Here is a 22,701-nt window from a genome sequence, read left to right as displayed (position 1 = left end):
ACAATAATAAATCACCAAACAAAAAATTACCATTTATAATAAATTTCAATTGAAATTATAAAAAAGTGGTATTTTGCTAAATTTATAGGAAACATGTTAATAAAATGGTAAATAATATTTTTTAATAATTAAAAGTGTAGCGACATCTATCTCGCAACATACGAACTAAGAACTGACGTATCATCGCGATATTAAAGTTATCCGAGCGACTGAAAATACAGGAACCCCGATAACAAACGTCGGGAGGTGGGGGCAGTAGCCCATCAGAACAAATAGAACTAACGTATCCTACATCGCGATATTTAAGTTATCCGAAGATTGAAAATATACACAAGAACCCGACAACAACCGCCGGGGGGTAGTAGCCCACCAGACACAACACCCGTCTGATCGGAGGATCCTCCGTTTTTCGAGGGTGGATAAGGTAATTTACACCCTGTTCCTCTCAACTCCCAAAAATCTTATTACTTCTAGGTGAATGCATTTTGTTCAAATAATAATAATACAAAATTCTTTTCAAAATAAAACCAATGTCAATAATCCACTTATTCACACTTAAGAGAGGATTTTATTCACAAAATTATTAAATATACATGATAGCGTGTATGAAACCTAACCTAGCCTAACATTTATATTTTATATTATACATTACGTGATTTTATTTATTTACACCATACTGTAATTTACATTTTTTACAAATAATGCCAGCATAAAAATATCGTATCTCGTATATCTATAGTTAAAAGACAGCATGCTTGTCACTTTAAATTCATACCAATTTAAACGCTGTGTTAAATTTTAGCATCATAAAATCTCTATGTTATATTTACTTGAAATCCAACATGAAGTTCTAAAAGTTTGCAATTACAGAATAATTGACCTAAATATATACTTTGTCTACATTTTACCCTACAACTAAGACTAGGCGATAGAATATTTTGACAGCAATTGTTTTCAATATTACAAATATTAAATATCTTACAATATAACGAAGCAAATTATTATTAAAAATTAATTAATAATAAAATAAACACAAAGCAATTTCATCTTATTTTAACAATAAGCTTTGGATCATTTTTTTTTTGTGTGGATTATCATTGAATGTTTACTGATTTTTATAATAAAAATGTTATAATTATAACTTACGTTTAAAAAGGATGTATTTTCAGGCATAATCTTAATCGAAGTACGAAATGGAATCAGCAAATAAAAATATGGAAGCAAAAGACACGTTTGTTACTTTGCTTAATTTCTCTGTTTTTCAAACCAACCGATTTGTTCGTCTAGTGGGCCTTTAGAATCTAACTCACCGATTAATGTTTCATTCGACATAACTCGCAAGCAACATTTCGGATACACTTAATTACAATAAGATTTCTTTCAATATCTACGATATCGAAGATATATGATATATGTATATGTACGGTATATGTTTAAGTAAAGCTGTAGATTATATACATAATTTTAATGATCTTTAAGTTCTATTATACAACTATATAATATTATGTAAAACATGTATGTACAATAAAAATCTTTAAAAAAATTCACTCAATATAAAAAAAATTTACAATACGAATTTAGATCTAATATATTTAGTCTGTTAATTATATTATGACTTTACATAAACTTACAAGCAAAGTAAAAATATGTACCTACTCGAGTACTGAATGAAAAGAGAAAAAAATTATACTATTTATAAAAATAATAATTGAACTATTAAGTTTTTGTTATAAAAATTACTTATATAAATTTGAAACACTTCTGTTTGTCGTGAGGTATTCTAGTTTTGAAGAGCACGGAGTCGGCGCGATACTGCGTCGACAATAGAGGCGTGTAACCCATTACCTGTTAGAAACACTTGCATTATAAATTTGTTCATATAACATTAGCTAGCTACAGTATACGGTAAATGTATTAGCAATTAATGTATAAGGCCGCTGCCTCGAATCTTGAGGGCAGTTAGGCGGCGGCGGAGGCGGCGCGGGAGCGGCAGGATGTAATGCGTAGAACCAAACGAACGGCCCTCGGCAGCGGCGTGCGACGAGCGCGGCACTCGTCAAGTGGTGACCGCGCGTCAGCATTGCAGTGTTGTGCAATTTATTTTTCTTATATTATTATTACTATATTCTTATAATATTATATTGCTTATATTATTTTTTCCAAACTTTAAATCGTCCTTGATAGCTTTAAGAATATAGTCAAAAGTTTCTTCACCCATTCTGGTGTAGTTGTAGAATTTTTCGGGACATTGTCTCTGTTCTTCATAATTTCGATAAAACTCGCCTTTTATTTTCCTTGCCCTATAAGTAGAGATTCACTTTTTTTTCCCACAATAAATCGAGCGTTAGGAATCAATTTGAATCAAAAAGATATTTAAGCAAATATCTCGACGACACAACCACGAACACAGCGCTACGCCGCGATAGTGGCACACGACCACGCCAGTCGCCACGCTCCCGCGCCGAGGCCGCCACCGCCCCGCTGCCCGCAAAATTCGATTCAGCGGCCTTATTGTCGGTTCGGACGCGACGAGCATTACTCAACAAATAACAGCAAGTAGTTGTAAATATCATATCACCTAAACTAATTGTATCAAATAATATTACTCCACATGCTTTTCCTACGTGATTTCTACTGAAAACGATTTATGACGTCACAATCAAGTTTTGTGTACATTCGCAGTTATACTACTTAGTTAAAATGAATTTTAATGTTACAGAAAAACATTTTTAGTATAATATTTTAAGACCCACCTGTGAGAAAAATTGTATACATTTATGCCTCTCGTGGAAGTGTGTTTCGTCGGCGGACAACGTCACAGGACAGCCCGGGCAGCGAAACGTCCAGCGTGACGTCACCTAGATTCAGACAAAATAAAATACGTTAAAATATTGCACTAAATCCTTTTAAACATTTCATTTGCTTAAATGTTCTAAAACATGTTCCATAGATTGATAAATTAATTATTATTAACTTGTGTGGCTACGGCAATAAAGAATGTAGCCACCCATATATATATGTATGTATGTTGTATGTATATGTATGTTGTAAGAGGCGACTACGGGATATAACCTTGGAACTTATAAAGCCGACCGATGGCGGGATAACTATCCAACTGCTGGCTTTGAAATACACAGACCATAGACGGGCAGCAGCTTCTTCGGTGCGACAAAGTCAGCCCTTGCGGTCACCAACCCGCCTGCCTAGCGTGGTGACTATGGGCAACACACATAAGTTCATGCTATTTTTAGCGCGAACTTGTGGAGGCTTCTGTCCAGCAGTGGACTGCAATAGGCTGAAGTGATGATGATGAACCATCTCCATGATAGAAGTGAGTGCTTTACCTAGCAGGACGTTTAAATACTGTTCCTAAACAGTACATAGTAGATAAGAGATTTAGTTTTTAAAAAACCTAAAAACATTAAGTGGATGAGTGTGATACAAATATTATATAGCCTATAAACCTTCCTCAGTAAATGGACTATCAACACAAAAAAAATCAGTTTGAGCCCGCAGACTTTTACAAAAAACAGACACTTAACACACAAACAAACTTTTCAACTTTATAATATTAGTATTGTATTACCTTGACCGGCGGCTTGCGAGTGAGATGCGCGACGAGGAAGTTCATGGCGATGTCCTCGCAGTTCATGTACTCGTCCACGTAGTCGCGCACGGCGGCGGGCAGGGCGCGCCAGTACGCCCACAAGTAGTAGCGGTGTACGAACGCCGCGCCCGTTAGCACCATACTCAGCTCACAGCTACACAACGAACACCGATATATACATATTTCTATTTCAATTCTCTTTTTTTTACTACTAGGAAGTTGCCTCCGTTTTTATACGAATAGGTCGGCAAACGAGCGTGGGGACGCCCACCTTGTGGTAAGCGGTTACCATAGCATATAGACACCTGCAACAACTGAACCATTTGCCCACCCTACCCCTGACCCTTTCCAGGAGCTCTGACCACCTTGCTCATCTCACGACCACAATATTTGCGAGAAATGTAATGAATGTAAAATGATATTTTATATTTTCAATCTTTTTTTTTAAACACTCGTCAAAACGTTAGCAGATGTCAAGGCGGCAGATATGACGTCACATCTATGAGATCCTTACAGCATTCAGCAGCACATTACAGTGTTACTGTTTTAAATTATCCATTTAAAATAAAATGAACTTCAAGGTGTATAATTGGCGTGTAGTCCCTAACTGTACAAATACAACATCAATATATTATATTAATAATATAACATTCTCAAAAGTGTTTGATCAGTTTGACCACCAAATTTTACCATCCAAAATCTATTGTTACAGCATTCACGGAAGTCTGACTTGATGAATAAGTTCATGTTAATCCAATCGCAGCTAATAAGTACTAGTCTATATGAATATGAATCAATTTCATTAGTAGCTACATTAGGTGCCCACAAGATTCCAATTTGGGACATTTTTTGTTTCTAGTGTTTACAAAATATTGATGTCCTCTGATCGCTCACAAGTAATTACGTGGCATATACCGATTTCAATTCAATGATCAACCCAATTCTTATACGGTTACTAAACATTTACATGCTTTGAAAGTATTTTTTATAAAATAATCTTACCTGTAGTTTGAATTGTAAAGAAATCCGTTATTAAAATTAAGATCCCAGGCGTGATATCTTCCAGGGAAACCAACTATACGATCGCGATGTTCCCGCCATACTCTGTAAATTATAAATTTAATTACATAAAAGTATACTTAAGAAAAGGAAAATACGAAAGATGAATAATGCTAATAGAATATTCACAAAACAAGTACTGTGACTGTGTTAACAGTGTAGTAGGATTGTCTGTAAAACTAATTTAACACAGTGTATAATATCGTCCTTAGCTAAAATTTGCGTCGCCTAAGTAAGAGAAATCAACACCAAACACATGTCAATAATAATGTTCAGAATTATAAATTCCTTTACAATTTTTTTTTTTTTTTATCTTTTTAACCGACTTCAAAAAAAGGAGGAGGTTACTCAATTCGACCGTGTATATTATATATACCGATTTTGATAATTCTTTTTTTGTTGGAAAGGAGATATCCCTGGGTGGTACCATGATAAGGAAACCAGGATCTGATGATGGAATCCCAAATAAATCGAGGGAAACTCGAAAATCCGCATAACATTTTACTGGGTGTTTCGATTTTGATGATTTTTAATTGAATCGAAATCCGATGTTATCATGAGATCTGATTACAAGTTTTGGAGTAATCTTTGATAATGCGTATTTACTTGACAATTTTTTCGTCTACCTACGTTGTATTACTTGTCGATATAATTGGTCGTTTTTTTTTTCGTTCTGCAATAAACGATCCTTAACGTTCATAAACGACGAAGTTATACCCAAACATACATAAAAATATATATATACGGTCGAACTAAGTAACCACCTTCTTTTTTGAAGTCGGTTAAAAAGAACTTCATTGAAAACTTGAGCCTGATCAAAAACTTATTGCCACTATTCGCAAAAAAAAGTGTTATTACTGTTTGAATCCCTGAAATTTTTACCCACGCCCAAAAACTTTTCTGAATACTGTTAATCGTATAATTTCCAGTGTTGCCAGCCTACCTGAAGGCGAAGACGATTTCATCGTGGCGAAGGTGGGCATCGTCGTCAACACAGAGAACGGCCTCAGTGTCGATGACTTGGTATGGCAAGAAGCGGTTATTGAGCGAGTTACGGGGAGCTCGAACCACAGCAACGGGAGCCCCCGCCTCCGGCCACGCCTGCGTCGCCGAGGGTGGCGACACGCCGTTCCACACCACCACCACCTACCACCAGAGTCACCATTAGTTTACTCAATACTCGCTTTCTGAGCCTTACTAGTAACCACTCTGGTGTAGTGGTGCGTGTACGTGCTTAAACACCAACGGTTCAAGGGTTCGATTTCCACTCGGAATTGTTATTTGTACTTGTACAAATATTTCTTACATGAGATCAAGTTTTAGCTCAATAGTGACAACAACAGAAATTAGAACGAGAATTCGCATCCGTATAAGAAATAGAGGAACTCATATCCAACAAAACGTATGAAGTATGACCATAAAAATAATAGTTTATGCATTACGTTTACACATTGTACTTTTTGACGTTGAATATACCTACCTGCGTTGAGTTAAACAAGTTCTTTTGTTAAGAATTTAGCATCTTTAAGATTAAGAATAATTTTTAGAAAGCTGATTAAATGGTCAATTTTTAATAATAATTTGTAAGCCTTAGGGGACATTAATTACGTGAGCTCAGAATGGGAGGAGGGGTCCAATGAAATCTCACCAAATCTCAATTAAGCCGACCAGAAGGATAATCGAAAATCTCACCTCAACTTCTTATGTATCTTGTCTTCTTTGTTATGTCTTCTTATGTTCCCGATAAAACGAGTAACGATATCAGGTATTTATGACAACAACCGGGATCTATAGCTTAATGTGCTCTCTGAGACACGGTAGGGAGACCCACAAGGACGGACATCCAAACTGGCAAGAAATATTTGGACAAATACAAATATCCATCCCGAGAGGGGATCGAACCCGCAAACCGTCGGTGTTTTAGGCGACTACTCCCACCACTACACCTGAGCGGTTATTATTATACCAGTTGCTTCAGTTACTTTCTGCAAGCTATATTCTTACAATCAAACCAGAAGCAAATATGCCTGCCTATATAGCGATAACTGAAACTATGTCAGTCAAAAACCATACGACGATATTTTAAAAAAGTAGTTCAGGACTTCTTTGCGAAATATATATTAAAGAAAGTAAATTTTACCTTATTTAAATACGGCAAGCCTCTCAATCTCGCCAAAGCTGCTGCAAGTACAGCCTCCCTTTCGTACGTCAAGATTACTATCGTGAACTGTTCTCTTGGGCGATCGCCACCCAGAGCCTCACTAAATTCCTTTCCAGAACCACCGGCTCCGGCGCCAATCGGCCTAAAACCCGCGGCAGAACCCATAAATCTTGCCTCTGAAGTCACCGGCGGATCCCATGGTAACTGAGGGTACAGAACAAATGGTTCGCCCCATTCATTCCACAATTCGTAACCATGTAGTAGAGCTAAAGAATAGTTTCTCCGATATTCTGGACTCGGGTAAGGAGCTTCTAGAGGCCCAAGAGTTTCTTCCGGCTCAGTATCAACGGCGGGAGGTTCCAACTTTGGGGGATAATATGAGTCGTTAAATGCAGGAGTGCCTGTTATAGGCAACGCGGGGCGAGCTGGTATATTTAATCGCATCCGTATTATCGCTAGTAGCGAATCCATACTTGCTTGGACTGAACTCAAATATCGCTCCCACAATACGCGCCCTTGTCTTCGAAATGCCAGTAAATCTGCATCTGATAAAGCTCGTAAAAGAAAATGCAACTCCGTTATGCGAGCCCTAGGCAATAAAATTGCTGCTCTTCGCCAATCAAGCACTTCGCCATATGGCAGCCGGATTCGATCTCCGCCAAGAATTACCGGAATAGCACCCGAGCGTAGTGCCTCGAACAATCTTGCTTGCAAGAGGGCTGTTGTAACGTAATTACTATCAGCGGGAGCAAGTATCAAACCAAATGTTGAATCTCGTAAAATAGATCGTCGGGATCGATCGGTACCACAAAGCGCCCAATCACCAATCGGAAAAACAGCCCGCCTCTCTATGGGTGGATCGCAATCAAACTGCAGGTAAAATACATCTGACGATGGTGCTGATTTTGCAATCTTCTGAAGAGATTCAATTAGGCTTTTGTCATCGTCTATATTGGTTCCCGAAGGCGTTAGCGTTTGAGAACCCTGAAAACTAAACGATGATGATGAATGCATATAAAACCATATTCTTCAAATTCGTTTTTTATTTAATGTTACCTTAATATGTATTTGCGTCTTGCTGGCGCTAAAGGAGCACAATCTGCCCATACATCTCCTCCTGGAGGCCCGAGTGCCGGTGGCATTATGACATCGAAATCAGGGCGAAACTGTTGTAAGGTAAAAGTAGATTGTGCGATCATTGCTCTTCCCGTAGAGGCACTGTGAAATGCATCACCCGATCCGACGGAGAGTTCTCGACGCGCCAGATTAAGTAAAACATGATTACGACCATCGCCGCCCCAATAAGGTAGACTTTTAATAGCAGTCTCGTTCAATAACAGCTTAAAGCTGTCTGTTGTAGAACTAAAAATAATCCAAAGATTTTAATAACGCAAACAAATTTATAAAAGGAGTAGATAAATGTAATAATCCAAATGAATACTTACGAGGGATTTTTATCGAGAGGAAATCCTTCTCCAACAAGGACCAGATAAATGCACGCCTCATTAGGGTTCTGTGTCAAGTGAGAATTATAGCTAAGAGTTTGACGTAAAGTTGTTTTGAGAAAGCCGTCAACCTCAGCTCCAGCGATCGGATTAAAAACATCGGGATCATAAAAATATATGGGGAAACCAGATGTTAAGGAGCATCTTGAATAATCGAAGCAAGAATGCATGCGACAATGCACTTCTGATGCTGGGCTAATGGGACGCAAGATTTGTGGAGGGGTAGAAGGAAGTATTTGTGCAGGGGGAGCAAGTTCCGGGGAATCCCGTCGAATCGCTTCTAACTGCGCTAACCGAGCTTGGTCAGCTGATACACGTAGTCTTTGCAGTTCGGCTGTTGCTCTTGCATACTCAGCTTTAACACTATCTGCTTTAGCACTCGCAGCTGCTGCTTCCCTTTGTAATTTTCCACGTCGCTCTTCTAATTCCCGTAACTCAGTTGATACTGAAGCCTATAATGATTATAATTTTATTGAAGTAAAACTTCTTTATGCGCAGAGTGCTACGAAAATTGTGATCAGGCGAGGCGAACAGAGCAAGAGAGAGAGGTATGAGCACACATTTTTTTCTCTCTTTCTCTCATAGCGAGTTACGTTTCGTATATCTAAGACACAGTGCAGGCCTATTATATTGTATTGTTGTGGGCTCGGTTTTCCGCATTTAGACACAAAGGTGGTCCGTTATGCGTGAAAAGAGCCCTCTGGCTGCCAGAGGGCTGACTAGTTCAGCCAGCCCAATGCAGGCCTATTGCTAAAAAAGTTTTACTTGAGTCGTGTGGTCTAAAACACACTCGTTTTTCATAGACTTTTCATTTATTAATTAGAATGGAAAGATATGAAAAAATCAAATCACATTACCTTTATTCTCAACATCTCTTCAATCCTTATTTTAAGATCGACCATATTTACAGAAGATAAATCTCCAAGCGCCTCCAAGGTGTGTCGCATGTTGTTCGAACCCAATGACATGGATGTGGATTCATACTATAAAAATATAAAACATTTAAAAATATATTATCATACACACTCACGATACAAAATTATTTATTTTTATTTGTCCCATTTGCTAGATTACTTTGTACATTCTTGCCATAAATTGAATTACCAAAAAGTCAGTAGCAGCTCATTTACATTTTGCTAAATTTTATATCAAAAGTTCTCTTGAAAAGCTGTTTATTTTAATTACATAAAGCAAATAAATATTAAATTAAAATATTTTATATTTTAATTTAATATAAAATATTTTAATTGAAAACTCTATGACTCATTCACTCCACGGGCAAAAGGTGAAAATTGTGTGTTATTAGTAGACTATATTAAGCCGATCCTTCTACAGAGAGAAAGAGGCCTAAGCCCAGCGGGATGTTACAGGATGAATTGTAGTAGACTACACCGACTACATCAACCATATGTGATAAACCAGATAAAGCTGGACAAGGGATCAAGCAGTAACTTTGCTCAGAACAAACATACAAAGACAAACCTTATTATCCTAAATACCCACAATCCATTATAAAAAATAGAAAAATTGGTCATCTTATTATTGTTATTTAATAAATAAGTACCAAATGTAACATAATTATCTTCAATTTCAAACAATTACTTTTAATTATATTGTGATATAAAAAAAGATTTATTCACCCACATTGACGACTAAAAGTACCATTAAATCCCTATTTAAATAATTGGTTTATGTCTTAACAAACTGTATACTAGAGCAAAATGGAGGTATGAAAATTATATAAACAATACAAATAAAATAATTGTCATCTTTGTCATAAGCATTAAAGACTACACATTCCAGTAAAAAATATTGTTTTATACAGTATGCTATAATGAAATAACAAAAATACCAGAATAATAATAGACATGCAATATGTTTTCTCTACTAATACATGAATAAAACGAAAGTTAAGTTGTTTATCAATTTGTAAAGTACAATACAAAAACACAAATATAAACTTATATCTTAGAATATATACAAATTTAGTAAAAATAATTGCTCAGCTATGATTAGTATTTTTTAATATAAAAAAAAAGTAAATAAATTTAACAGAAAATAGTCATAATAAAGAATTGTGTTTACCTAAAAGAAATGTTATTATTTCTTACCTTAGACAAATAGTAGTGAGTGATGAGAGGAACCACAAATAATATCACCGATACCGTTAAAATTACTCGAGATAGTTTTAGCTGACCTAACCATTGACAAACTCTTTCGTGTAAAAACATGGTTAATATTAGTACATTAACTGCACTGTATTAAAATATATACATCTTATTTTAATTCGAAATCACTACTTGCTGTAATAGATTGCCATTAATTCAAAAATTATTTATAAAATAACTTATTTAAAGGCAAAGTAAGACTTGTTTGACTTTGTTGACAGACATGAGACAACAAAGACTATGACAGCTAATATATGGCTATGTTCGACTTAACGCCCGCAACGCGTTGAGAACGGCAGCTGAAATGAAATTATCGGTCCACATACGTAAAAACACTGAGGACTTTGTAGGCAAATTTTCTAGGTTGAAAGCATATTTGAGCGCTGTGTGCTCGAAATATGGTGGCATGATAAAAGCATGCAGCTGTAGTGGTTGTGAGTAAATATTTCGTATGGATTGGAGTACATTTTAATTCAACATGGATCCCTGTGAATTTATCGTTACGTTTTTGACAAAACGAATAAGAGACAATGACTCGGAAAGTTCATCAAATTCTAATGACATTCACGATTTGACATTGACAGTTGTTTTTTCGAATTCCGGTCACGTTTTGGCGCAAGCCGACTATGACCCACCAATATTGTGTGGGCGAAATTAATGCGATGTGGTCGTGAATAGTGACGTTATCTATGACGTTAAGCGATCGCTCACAACGACCACGGGCCTTAATGGGTGGAACGATGTTGCAAGTGTTGCGGGCGTTTAGTGGAACGTAGCCAATATGTTTTAAGGGGGTAATAGACGTGCTAGTAAGTTCACGAACTTATGGCTCGACGACCTTTTTCGCTAGTGTGTCACCCTAAGTACGCGTACTTTAAAACCGCCAAGAAAGTTCGTTGGCGATCCGACAAGTTTGAAATTTTGCTCGTAACCCACCTCCGCTCGTGCGTGTGGCAGCTCCGCGAGCCGCGAGCCGCCAATTTTAACCGACTTCCGAAAAATGAAGGAGGTTCTCAATTTGATCCAGAACCTTACAACTTTTGACTGAATGGACCGATTTCCATGATGGTAGTGTGTGTAGTGTAGTCCCATTTAAATTTGATTGCGATCTAATAAGTAGTTTTTGGGTTATATCTAATAATGCGTATTTATTTGACTATTTTTTCGTCTACCTACGATGTGTTACTGGACGATGTAATTGAAGTCGGTTTTTTCGTTTGCAAGCAAACATAATTATGTTTTACTAGTCTGTGGACGCGCAACGTTTGTATTGTAGGTATTTGTAATTTTTGTTACTTTTGATTGTGAAGTTACTCAAAATGAATTATTTCCGAATTTCGTCAAATAACACAAAGCTCCTTATGTCGACGACATCGCAATACAGAATAAGTAAGTTTCACGTGTGTCACCGACGTCGAACCGCGGTCTTAAAAACCGCGTTCTTTAAGTTCGTACGTCTATCACCCCCTTTAGAGTTTTACCAAAAAATATCACTGGATAGGGGACATCTATTAATTACGTGACCTATTTTTCGATCAGTTTAGACCCCTCCCCTCCCTTAGGTGAGTTTTAGTAATATTTGCTTGGACCGTCCCCTTACGTGAGATCGAAGCTGAATATAATATAGATTGACGGGAAATAATAAACTATTCCGGCATACTATAGCTAATTTATTTAAATTAAATAAAATTGAAAGCAAAACTCAATGATTTTATTAGCCATGAAATAAATTTTAGCGGGAAAAATGAATAATTTTTTTAACCTTTGGTAGACTGTAGGGTTGAATTCAACCCCAGCACTCTTGATGATGACTTGATAAGCACGCGCTTCTTGAGACGTACTTTTTTGCTCATAACTTACAATTTTCTATAATTAGAACAAAAACGTTTACAAGGAACTAAACTTTAATTTACTGTATAAAAAGTGTTAAACGTGGTGCAAAGACATGTCGAAAAAATATAGTATTATGATACATTTGATGTTGATTCTACTTATTCTATTTCCCAATAGTATCTTTCTAGCTCTAACAGCAAAAGAAATATTTTGTGATACAGCAAAGTTTCTTTTTACCACGCTTTTATTAGCTTGGATTATTCGTTGTTTATTTTGTACCTATGTATGTTAAATTGCCGTAAACAAAAAGTATATAAAGGTAGCCGTAGTCATTTTTTTGTTTTTTTTTTGGCATCGCAGGGAAACCCATTTACGGGTGATATCCAGGATGCCCGGGTAGGCATTCCTAGACCGTGTCGGCCTCAGCACTTGGGGGTGCAATACCGACCAAAACCCCTGCGGGAGCCTTCAGCCGCATTAATTGGAAGATCTGCAGGCAACAGGATCCCTCCAACGACAGACTGGCCTCAGCGAAAAGGCCAGACTTCTCTTTCGTAGGGACTATCGGCTCACCTCTGAACAATCCCGACGACGCCATGTCTAGCAGGACCGGGTTCCCATCCCGAATCGACCCGGGCACAGGGGCGTTACTGGAAGCGCCTAGCATCGCGGTGCATGTTATGTACGACGTTGCATAAAGTTTCGAAGGACTACCGTATTAATATATTTTAAATGTACAGCATAAAATGTTTGATATTGTTTCTATTTATTTCGCTGACTTTGTGTGCATATTGAATTTTTATCTTGTTCCAGCTTTTTCAGTTGATTTTCTATTAGTTGTTCTTTACGTAGGCGGGTTTTTTTTTTTTTTTTTTTATTATTATTTTATTCACAAACTTTGTTTTTAGATAAATGACTCGCCGTTAGTGCTAAAGCTAAACGATTTTAGGATGAGCCTATTATTCCTAAAATTCAGTTACTTATTTGTTAGTCTTCAAACCCATAAAAACAAACTTAAATCAACCTACAAAATAACCTTACAAGCCTTAGGTCGAAAACAAGTTAAGGTACTTATAAGTACTATAATAATAATATAAAAATACTACATTTTACCAGCGCCTTCGATCACACTGAATTTTTTTTTAATAAATTCGTTCTTTTCTTTTCGTCTTTTCATTTCTACTTTAGGTATTACAGTAAAATCTATAGACACGATACTAACTACCAAATAAAGCACACCGATATCGTTTGATATGTGAATAATGACGAAATGTTAGTGTTTTAAAGTTTAAGCTCAGGGATAGCAATAAATACAAATGATTAAACTTCTAAATGTTTATTATGCCAAACTACAGTAGAATACCTACACATTATGTAAACTTAACATTAAGAGGTATAAAGGCTAAGTAATCATGCAATAGTTTTGTGCTGAGTCTAGCGAATTCGATGGACTTTTCGAGTGAGTTCTTTAATCTTATTGTTAGTGCCATTAGGCATTATAGGACATCCTATAAACTAAATAGGTATATATTTTGCACTGCAATATGTGATTATGTATTGTAACATACTCATTGAGAATAACAAGGAGTCTACGAAATTTCTAATTTTATTCAAATTATTTCATATACAACGTTTATGACGGACTAGTTCAGTACGCGAATTTTTAACTGCAAATCTGAAAATATGTTATTTTCTATACATACCTATATAGTTATTATAAATACAAAAAAATGGTCATATTCGGACATCTTGAATACATAACAATTGTTAGAAAAATATAACAGAAAATAAAAAAATAAAAAACAGAATCTAATGTTTAACATAAAAATTTAGCTGTATTAACGTAATAAAAAATCTTTTACTCACACTTATTATAGGTATAGTTTTTAGTTGTCTCAATAAAAGCTTAAGCTACACTTTTCTGAATGCTTTCTACAATTTCATATCTAAACACATTTTTTCCTCCGTGATGTTCCAGTAAGTGTTTGAATAAAACATTTGAATTAAAAGTGAGGCCACATTTGAAACAATCTTGTCTAAATTTTTTAGCTCTAACAATACCAGAGCATTTATCCAAATGTTCTTTTATTTGTGTATCGTTTATAAAATGGAGACCACAATCGCACTTATAAATCTTCGCCGTTATTTCTGGAACGCTATTATCATCTTTGTCCTTAACACGATCATCTAAACCAGATTTGGAAACCATTAACTCGTCTTCTTGCACATCATGCTTGTTGTTGGTTATTTCGTTATATCCTCCCCTATTTATTCTTTTAGAGCCAAAATCTTTGACTATTATAGTGTCTTTAGTAATATCCGGATCAGTATCATGTAATTTTAAATGACCTTTTATTTTTCCTTCATCAAAAATCAAATCACACAGAGGACATTTAGTTTTTGCAGCATCAATTAGACAATAATGGTGGAACGTATTTCTAAATTCTCTGATACACACTTGACACACTGCACATTTGTAAAAAGTATAATCACAAACCATTCCGCTAAATGTAGATATTAATTTGTTTGTTATTTCATTTTTATTTGTAGCTTTGTTACCAATCAGAACTACTTTTAAAACGTTTTTATTAAAACTGTCCATAGTTTTATGCTTTAATACATGCATATCATACTGTTTTTCTTGCAAAAGTAATCCGCATATGGAGCAATTTTTACAGTTGACCAAATTACATTTATGGTTATTATAAGTATTCTTATCGACAATCACATGGCAATATCTACATTCGAATAAAACGTAGTATTTCGTCTTTGATAGATTTTTATTAATAACTTTATCCTGATCTCGATTAAATACAACAATCCTATATGACTTTAAATTAACTTTGAGGTTGTTATGAATACTTTCATGTTCAATTCGAAATATGTTATTTATAAATGGTATATTGCACACTTTACAATAGAATTTAGCAGAATTTACTTTACAATTGCCTGAATGTTCATAAACAGATTTGCAATCTATAAAAGACTTACATCTATAACACTTGTACATTGTTAATTCATATGGACCATCCTGCATGATTTGCATTTTTACCTTATTCTCATACTTATATATAGATTTTTTTATAATTTTGTTTATTGCATGCTTAGGTAAAGCACCAAAGACATGATCAAGCCATTCATCATTACAAGAATTAAATAATAATACATCAAAATTAAGATACTGAAATCTTTCTTTACAATATGTATCATGTAATTGATGATGATGATCATAGGTCGAAGATATTAAATTAACATTACATATTGCACATTTAGTTGTATCTATTTCTATTTTATTAAGATGGGTATGAGAATGACAATGTTCTACTGCTTCATCATAGAAATTCATTGATACATCACAATTTTTACAAGTATATAAGTGCAGAACTTTATCATCACATTCTGTTTCAGAACCAAGAGGAGATAATGAAGTTTGATCATTATTTGTAATTTCTGTGAGTCTAGAATCCGTATTGCACAACATTATATTATCAGACTTGTTGTTGAGTTCAGTTTGATTTTGTGTATTGTAACTATGGAATGGTTCATGTAATTGCAAAGCTGATTTAGTTAATTTAATGTTACAAACAGAGCATGTTATGGATCTACCCTCATTGCATACATGCAGTATAATTTCATTTTTACAAATAAAATATTTTTCACACAATGTACACTTAGGAAAGTCGAAAACTGGTGTTATTTTTGTTTTAGTTTTTAAATCCAAAATTATAAAGTCTTTCAATTGTATGTTCCTATTTTCGAGGTGTATTATTCTATGTAAATCAACAGTCTCACTGGAAAAGACTAGCCCACAATACTCACAAACATTTTTGGTACCTCGTCTACAATTTGCCTCCAGATGATGTTCAACATTACAATTTCTAGATATATTACATTTACATACATCACAAAAGTATAATTGTGTATACTTTTCCAATGAAGTATTTAAACATTTTTTTTCCTTTATGTCACCCACATTACTACTGTTTTCAGTATCAATCATCGAAGAATGGAAATCATTGCTTGTTTTTAATTCTTCTTTTTGTTGTGATGCTTCCTGATTGTGTTCTGTTACAAAATCCGAAATTCTGTCATCTATTCCAATTTCATCTATATCACAATTAGTTTGATGAGTTAAAGAATTTTCTTCCCCTAAATGTGTCCCATTACATGACTTATTATTTACTTCAACTACAGTAAAGTACTTTGAATAGTTATGTTGTTTTTCATGTAGATTTTTATGCTTTAGTTTGAAAAAAAATTGACAACTCGTGCAATACCAATGTTGTAAGACTTCTGAGTGTTCCAAATGATATCTAGCAGTCTCAGATGTCACAAAGTGTATATTACATTCACTACATTTATACAGAATTGCTTTTAGGGCCATTACTCGAACCTCATTAATACTTTCATTTTTGTTTTTTAACATTTCATTCCTATGTCTTTTACGTAAGTGTCTATTATATGATAAAACATCGTTATAATTTGAATCACAGAACTTACATTTAGAAGAAAATTTAAGATTTTTTGGGTGTTGAATATTTGATTTCTTATTATAGAGTATTTCATATAAGTGGTCTATTAAAGTTTGAATTGATGGAAATATAATATTGCAATGAAAACATGGTTTTCTCAAATTGTTGTCTATCGCTTTTGAGTCATTAATATTGACCATTACATTAATATTACTGCTTTTATTCTGAGATACCCCTTTATTTGAGTAAAAATTAAAGATATTACTGTTTTCTCCATTTTTGGAGTTGTTTTTAAAATTATTTTTTTGAAGACACATATGTTGATGACACAATCTTTCATGATTACACAGATCCTCCTTTTTAGAAAAAAGTATTAAACATTTTTGGCAAAACTTTTGATTACTTGTTAGTTTAGGACTAATATTTTGTAAGGAAACCTTGACGTCATACAAATAATTTTGTTTTGTTTTTCCTATTTGAGATGCGTTGAATTGTCTCCATAATTGCTTGTTTGTTTCACCGCTGTTAACTGTTTCAAAATTTGATATTTCATCTTGAATTTCTGAAAATTACAAAATGGATGAGCATAATCAGCATTTTATCTAATTACTAATAGTTTGACAATAAATGATTTTAAATGGCAGTAATAAAGAAAATATTATACTAAAATCTTGTTTCAAAAATCAATAAAATTTTATTATAATGAAAACTTTTTGGGATTTTTTACATACCTGACAATTTAGATACTTTATAGCTAAAATATTTAAAATTAAAAAAGCAGATAAAATCCGAAAAAGTTGTTTCATTATAATGAGCGAAATTGGCATAAGCATTAGAAAAAAATTAATAAAAATTTGTTTATTGAATATAACAACTAAGAGAAATTTACTGCTTCCATTGCAATTGCAATTTTAAAATTGTGATTGTCTATTCCAGTAATTTTTGAAGTTCTGTTGGATACTTAATTATGGACTGTTATGCAGGTTGTGGATTTTTTTTTATATATATAGACGCGCTTGACTGCGATCTCACCTGATGGTAAATGAAGATGCAGCCTAAGATGGAGCGCGCTTTCCTAGAAGATGCCTATTCACTCTTGACTTAAAGATACCCAAGTTATAGTTAGTTGGAAAAACGGAAGCTGGGCATTTCAAATTTTTACGGTGCGTATTAGAAACGAGGAAGCAAACCGCTTAGTGCGAGATCGTGGGATTTCAACCACGTGGCGGTGCAGATTCATGCGATGCCTTGCGGTTCGGTGGTAGAAGGGTGGTGGCAAAACTAAATTGCTTTGTTCTAGAGCACACTCTCCGAAATATAACCTGTAAAATACCGACAAACAGGCAACCTTGCGCCGATGTTCGAGACTTTTAAGTCAATCCAGGAAAAATCCAAAGAAGGCAAACCAGCGATTCGTCACCGATAAATCTTCTGGCTCGTCGATCCACAGAATCCAAAGCAGCAAGCTGGTACTTGGCAGAGTTATCCCATAAATGCCTGCAGTACCTACTCAATGCACGATCGAACTTGTGCTTGGTACAGAGTAAGAAGCTGTTCCGGTGTGAAGTACTGCCTGACTTTACATACTACTTTAGGATACCAAGTTTCTTACCAGCAGTTTTTGCCTTGGATTCTATGCATTGTCTGAAGTTCAGATTAGACGAGACATTTATGCCTACCAGATCAATACTATCGGTGATCAGTACAGATACACCCGGGAAAGTCGGAGTTATTAAGAATGGACTCCGTTTAGCGGTAAAAAGACACGCTTGCGTTTTGGAAGCATTAAATTTGACATCAATTTGACAATCGGACACTTCTATCAAAGCCAAATTTATGCGCTCGACCAAAGCCTTTCTATGATCAAGAGTTTTGGCCCTACTAGCACGGGGACAGGACATGTATCACTCCGTAACAGTGCTGTCATCCGCGTACCCAAAGATACCGGGCCTGAGGAGGTCACTAATGCGAATCAAGAGGGTTGCAGAGAGAACTGATCCCTGAGGGACACGGGCATTAACCTCCATCAAGTCAGACGAGGAGCCATCTAAGACCACCCGAAATGATCGCCCATTCAGGAAATCTGATATCCAGTCACACAGGCTAGGGGTCATTCCGTAAGCTGAAAGCTTGCTCAATAGGCTCTCATGCCAGACCCGGTCAAATGCCTTCGATACATCAAGTAAGACAGCTAGCGCCTCTCCGTGCTTATCCAAGGCTTCGCCCCAGATGTGTGAGGCGTATACTAAAAAATCCCCCGTGGACCTGTTACGGCGGAAACCGTATTGCTGGTCCAACAGGAGGTCATTCAACTCGAGGTATGCCAGGATCTTATCATTCAGTACACACTCCAAATTTTTACACAGTATGGATGTGGTCGCATCTCATCCCAATCTGCCGACTTATATCGCCACACATGTCTGGTTCCGGTAGGACCGGTATCTAGAGGGTGAAAGTTAGATACGGAAGTGGATAATGCTATTTAAGGGCTGACTGTGTGTATCTTATAAGATTTTGATATATTCTTTTTTACCATTAAATTCCACCATATTTATTACATATTTCTATTCCCAAATATGAATCTAAAAGTTGTAGTTTATTGATTGAGGAGAAACAGTTACTAATGGGCTATTTCACTCATCACACATCCACAACTGGTTAAACCGGGCCTTCGAGTATTAAGTGTTGATATAATTAAACTAACATCAAAGCATTACAGCTACAGTTTCACTTAATATTGAATCTTGTTAGCAAAAATTTAAAAACCATGAATATATTTGATATTGTTACCTATCATTATATACTTACCATCATTATAATCAATGATTTCCTTTTTAAGTTTTGATAGATCTGGAAAAATCTGTTTAATGATAGGATTTTCCAAGACATCATGTTCTTCTATATCTATCATATCGTCTGCCATTTTGTACCTTGATTAACATTGGATTAATAGTAATTTTTTTTCTAATTTAAACACTTAATTAACCCACTGTCGATGAAAATCATCAAAATTCAGTTGTTTATTGAAAGTCTCATATGAACTTTCACTGGAAATTTACTTTTATCTGATTTCAAAAATTTATTGAATTATTGATAAGGATATTTGGACACTAGCGTGACTCCAGCGGTAATTTAGCATGACTAGTGTGACTGGCACTGAGTACAGTTACAAATCTATTATGGTTCTGTTTCCGTAATTAAATCACACTGAATATCCCTAGTATTCTTTAGAAGCTGGAGAAGCGGAATGAGGGCAGCCCCCGCCTACTGTAACAAAACGCAGACACCCGGGCGAGCCCGAGCAGCTAAGGCTGGTCAAAAAAAGCCGAAGCTGCAGAGATGAGTTTTCCAAAGCCCCGGAGACGTCACGGAACAAAATTATGACGACTTTTTTTTCGACAAGTACCAGTCACGCTAGATTACCGCTGGAGACACACTAGTGTCTGAATATCTTCAGCCTTGAATTATATTTTAACTTTTTTTTATTTAAGCTGAAAATGTAACTAAAAAAAACATGGCTGTGTTTTTCTTACATTTTAAATGATTATTATAAACGAATTATTTAAAAAAAGGTTTTCTCATGTATCATCTCATGTTTCTCACTTAAACATTAGTACAAATACGAAAACTAAATATATATTAGTTTGAATAAGACTTTTTCTTGTCTTGTAAAACATTTACTAAGAGAATATGTGAATTTATTAATTTAAGACTTAATATTGAAAATAAAACAATTTTCTGTTTACCTTTTTGTAATCCAAATTTAACACTGGCTTCAAACAAAAATTAAAAGTACTATACTTTATTTTAAATAATGATAATCTTGATATATGTATATAAATACAATATACATCATTGTGTAAATAGTATTAAATTACTATTTTGAGTTGGTAATTTGGTAGTTGGTACAATATTTAGTATTATTTACTTTGTAAAATTGTAAATATTTCTACGACCCACTTCATCCTAGGTTGATACTTAGTGTAAAGTGTTACTAGCTCTCAAAATTATTTACCCCTAATGACAAATACTTCTAACCTCACTCCAAGACCCATCCAAGACCCAAGTACTTGAAAATCCTAATAAAACCATCGTTGTAAAACTAAAAAATATTACAATATATTTATAAATAATACTCTTATTAAATTTATGAATTTCAATTAATAAACACCTGAAATTAAATAGACTTTAATTTTCCTTTCAAGAATCATATTACTTAAAACAAAGAGCAACACGGAGGGAAGTAGCCATGTACAGACGTTCCCCTCTGTCAAGGTATAAGGCCAAATGGCCATATGCATACAATAAAACTAGTTGCAGCCGCACTGATCACTAGACTAAATCTAGTTGCGCGATTGAATCAACGTCCTTCAAAAATGCCAAATTGTTCTGTTTTTTTGCTGCAAAAAAAGATCTGCCACGTCAAATTTACTAAAACATGGCGTTACGTTACCTTTCATACTAAGTATTTTTTAATCACATTATTACTTGTATACTTCTTTTAAACCTTTTTTAAACTTAAATATTACAAATATTATCGGTCGTGTTAACTCGATTTTTTATCCCTTGGGTTACATTACTGGAGTTTTAGTAAGGATCCCTTATATTTTTGAAAATATAGTATAACCTATGTCGCTCAAGGATAGCTTTTCAATGGTGAAATAATTTTTTGAATCGGTCCAGTAGTTTCGGAGCCTATTCAATGCTAAAAAACAAACAATCAAATCTTTACTCTTTATAATCGTTTATTTTACATGAGAATGTTTGAATTGCAGTATATAATAAATTAAGTCTATTTTATAATAACATCTTACCTTTGTATCACTTTAAAAACCTTATTTCCCTAACCGAGTACTTGAATTTATCCATAATGCATATCGAAAGTTGTTACAACCACGGCTGTAAGCAACTTGTCAGTGTAGTTGCGGCGTGTCATTATACTGTAATGACACAGAATGTATCTATGCGTGTGTGAAAAATGTAAGTGTGATTTTAATTTAGTATGTGCCAGTTTCATAGTGACAGACGACTATTTTTGTGTGGGAATTAGATAAAGTGTGCATGTGTGTAATTTCACCCTGTGTGAACTCATGTTTTTGCCCATATTTACCACGCTGGGCAGGCGGGTTTGTGACCGCAGAGCTGGCTTTGTCACACCGAAGACGCTGCTGCCCCTCTTCGGCCTATGTATTTCAAGGCCAGTAGTTGGATGGATCCCGCCATCGATCGGCCTTTTAAGTTCCAAGATGGTACTGGAATTGTGTTATCCCTTAGTCGCCTCTTACGACACCCACGGAAAGAGACGGGGTGGATATATTCTTTGATGCCGTAACCACACAGCTATATTTCATATTATAATTATTAAAATTATATCTTTTATAAATTTTGTCAATTTTCATACAAAAATGGAAGTAAAAATATATCGATAATATATTATCACTTAAATTAAACATTTACCAATTTTGTTTTGAATCATCTACTATTACGAAAATAAAATTTTTGTATTTATACATCCTCCTGGTTCCACGTGCCGGTCCAACGTATGACTACTATTGCGTATACCTTCACACTCTTCTAGTTTCTATACTAATTTCTATACTGTTCACGCAGCTTTAATTAGCATAAATAACGTTCGTACTTGTACGACGAGTACACTTTTGAAAATAAACAAAAGAGCGTATTATCTTTCCTTATCATAATTTCTACATAGAAAAAATATATTAAATATTTATATATTATTATTTGTGTGTAAGCATTTTTTTGTATGTATATTTATATGATAATATATATATTATCATATAAATATTGGGTAATTATGTACATTCCCGACGAGAAATTTATGGGGTTGGGGGGAAAAGGGGGGTTAAAAGGGTGGGTGGGAAGTTAGTGTTGGTTT

At 34.9% G+C, this 22,701-nt stretch overlaps 2 protein-coding genes across 2 annotated transcripts; both read right to left on the bottom strand.

Moving 5' to 3' along the window:
• Positions 1 to 535: 535 nt before the first annotated feature.
• LOC123664598 (exostosin-3) lies at positions 536 to 10,563 on the bottom strand. Its single transcript, XM_045599117.1, has 10 exons — positions 10,444 to 10,563; positions 9,190 to 9,315; positions 8,273 to 8,784; positions 7,884 to 8,189; positions 6,807 to 7,818; positions 5,610 to 5,812; positions 4,610 to 4,711; positions 3,587 to 3,761; positions 2,754 to 2,858; positions 536 to 1,845 (listed from the first exon to the last, which is right to left on the bottom strand). The coding sequence occupies exons 1-10, from the start codon at positions 10,561 to 10,563 to the stop codon at positions 1,741 to 1,743; spliced, it is 2,766 nt and encodes a 921-aa protein (XP_045455073.1). The 3' UTR covers positions 536 to 1,740.
• A 3,676-nt stretch (positions 10,564 to 14,239) lies between these two features.
• Positions 14,240 to 20,626, bottom strand: LOC123659435. Its single transcript, XM_045594652.1, has 4 exons — positions 20,552 to 20,626; positions 19,614 to 19,735; positions 15,592 to 17,367; positions 14,240 to 14,799 (listed from the first exon to the last, which is right to left on the bottom strand). Exons 2-4 carry the CDS (start codon positions 19,726 to 19,728, stop codon positions 14,240 to 14,242), a joined length of 2,451 nt encoding a protein of 816 aa, XP_045450608.1. The 5' UTR covers positions 19,729 to 19,735; positions 20,552 to 20,626.
• Positions 20,627 to 22,701: the final 2,075 nt, after the last annotated feature.

Source organism: Melitaea cinxia, chromosome 2 (assembly GCF_905220565.1).
Source record: "Melitaea cinxia chromosome 2, ilMelCinx1.1, whole genome shotgun sequence".
NCBI lineage: Eukaryota > Metazoa > Arthropoda > Insecta > Lepidoptera > Nymphalidae > Melitaea > Melitaea cinxia.
The sequence above is the reverse complement of the archived record's forward strand: the minus strand, read 5'-3'. Positions and strand labels throughout refer to the sequence as shown.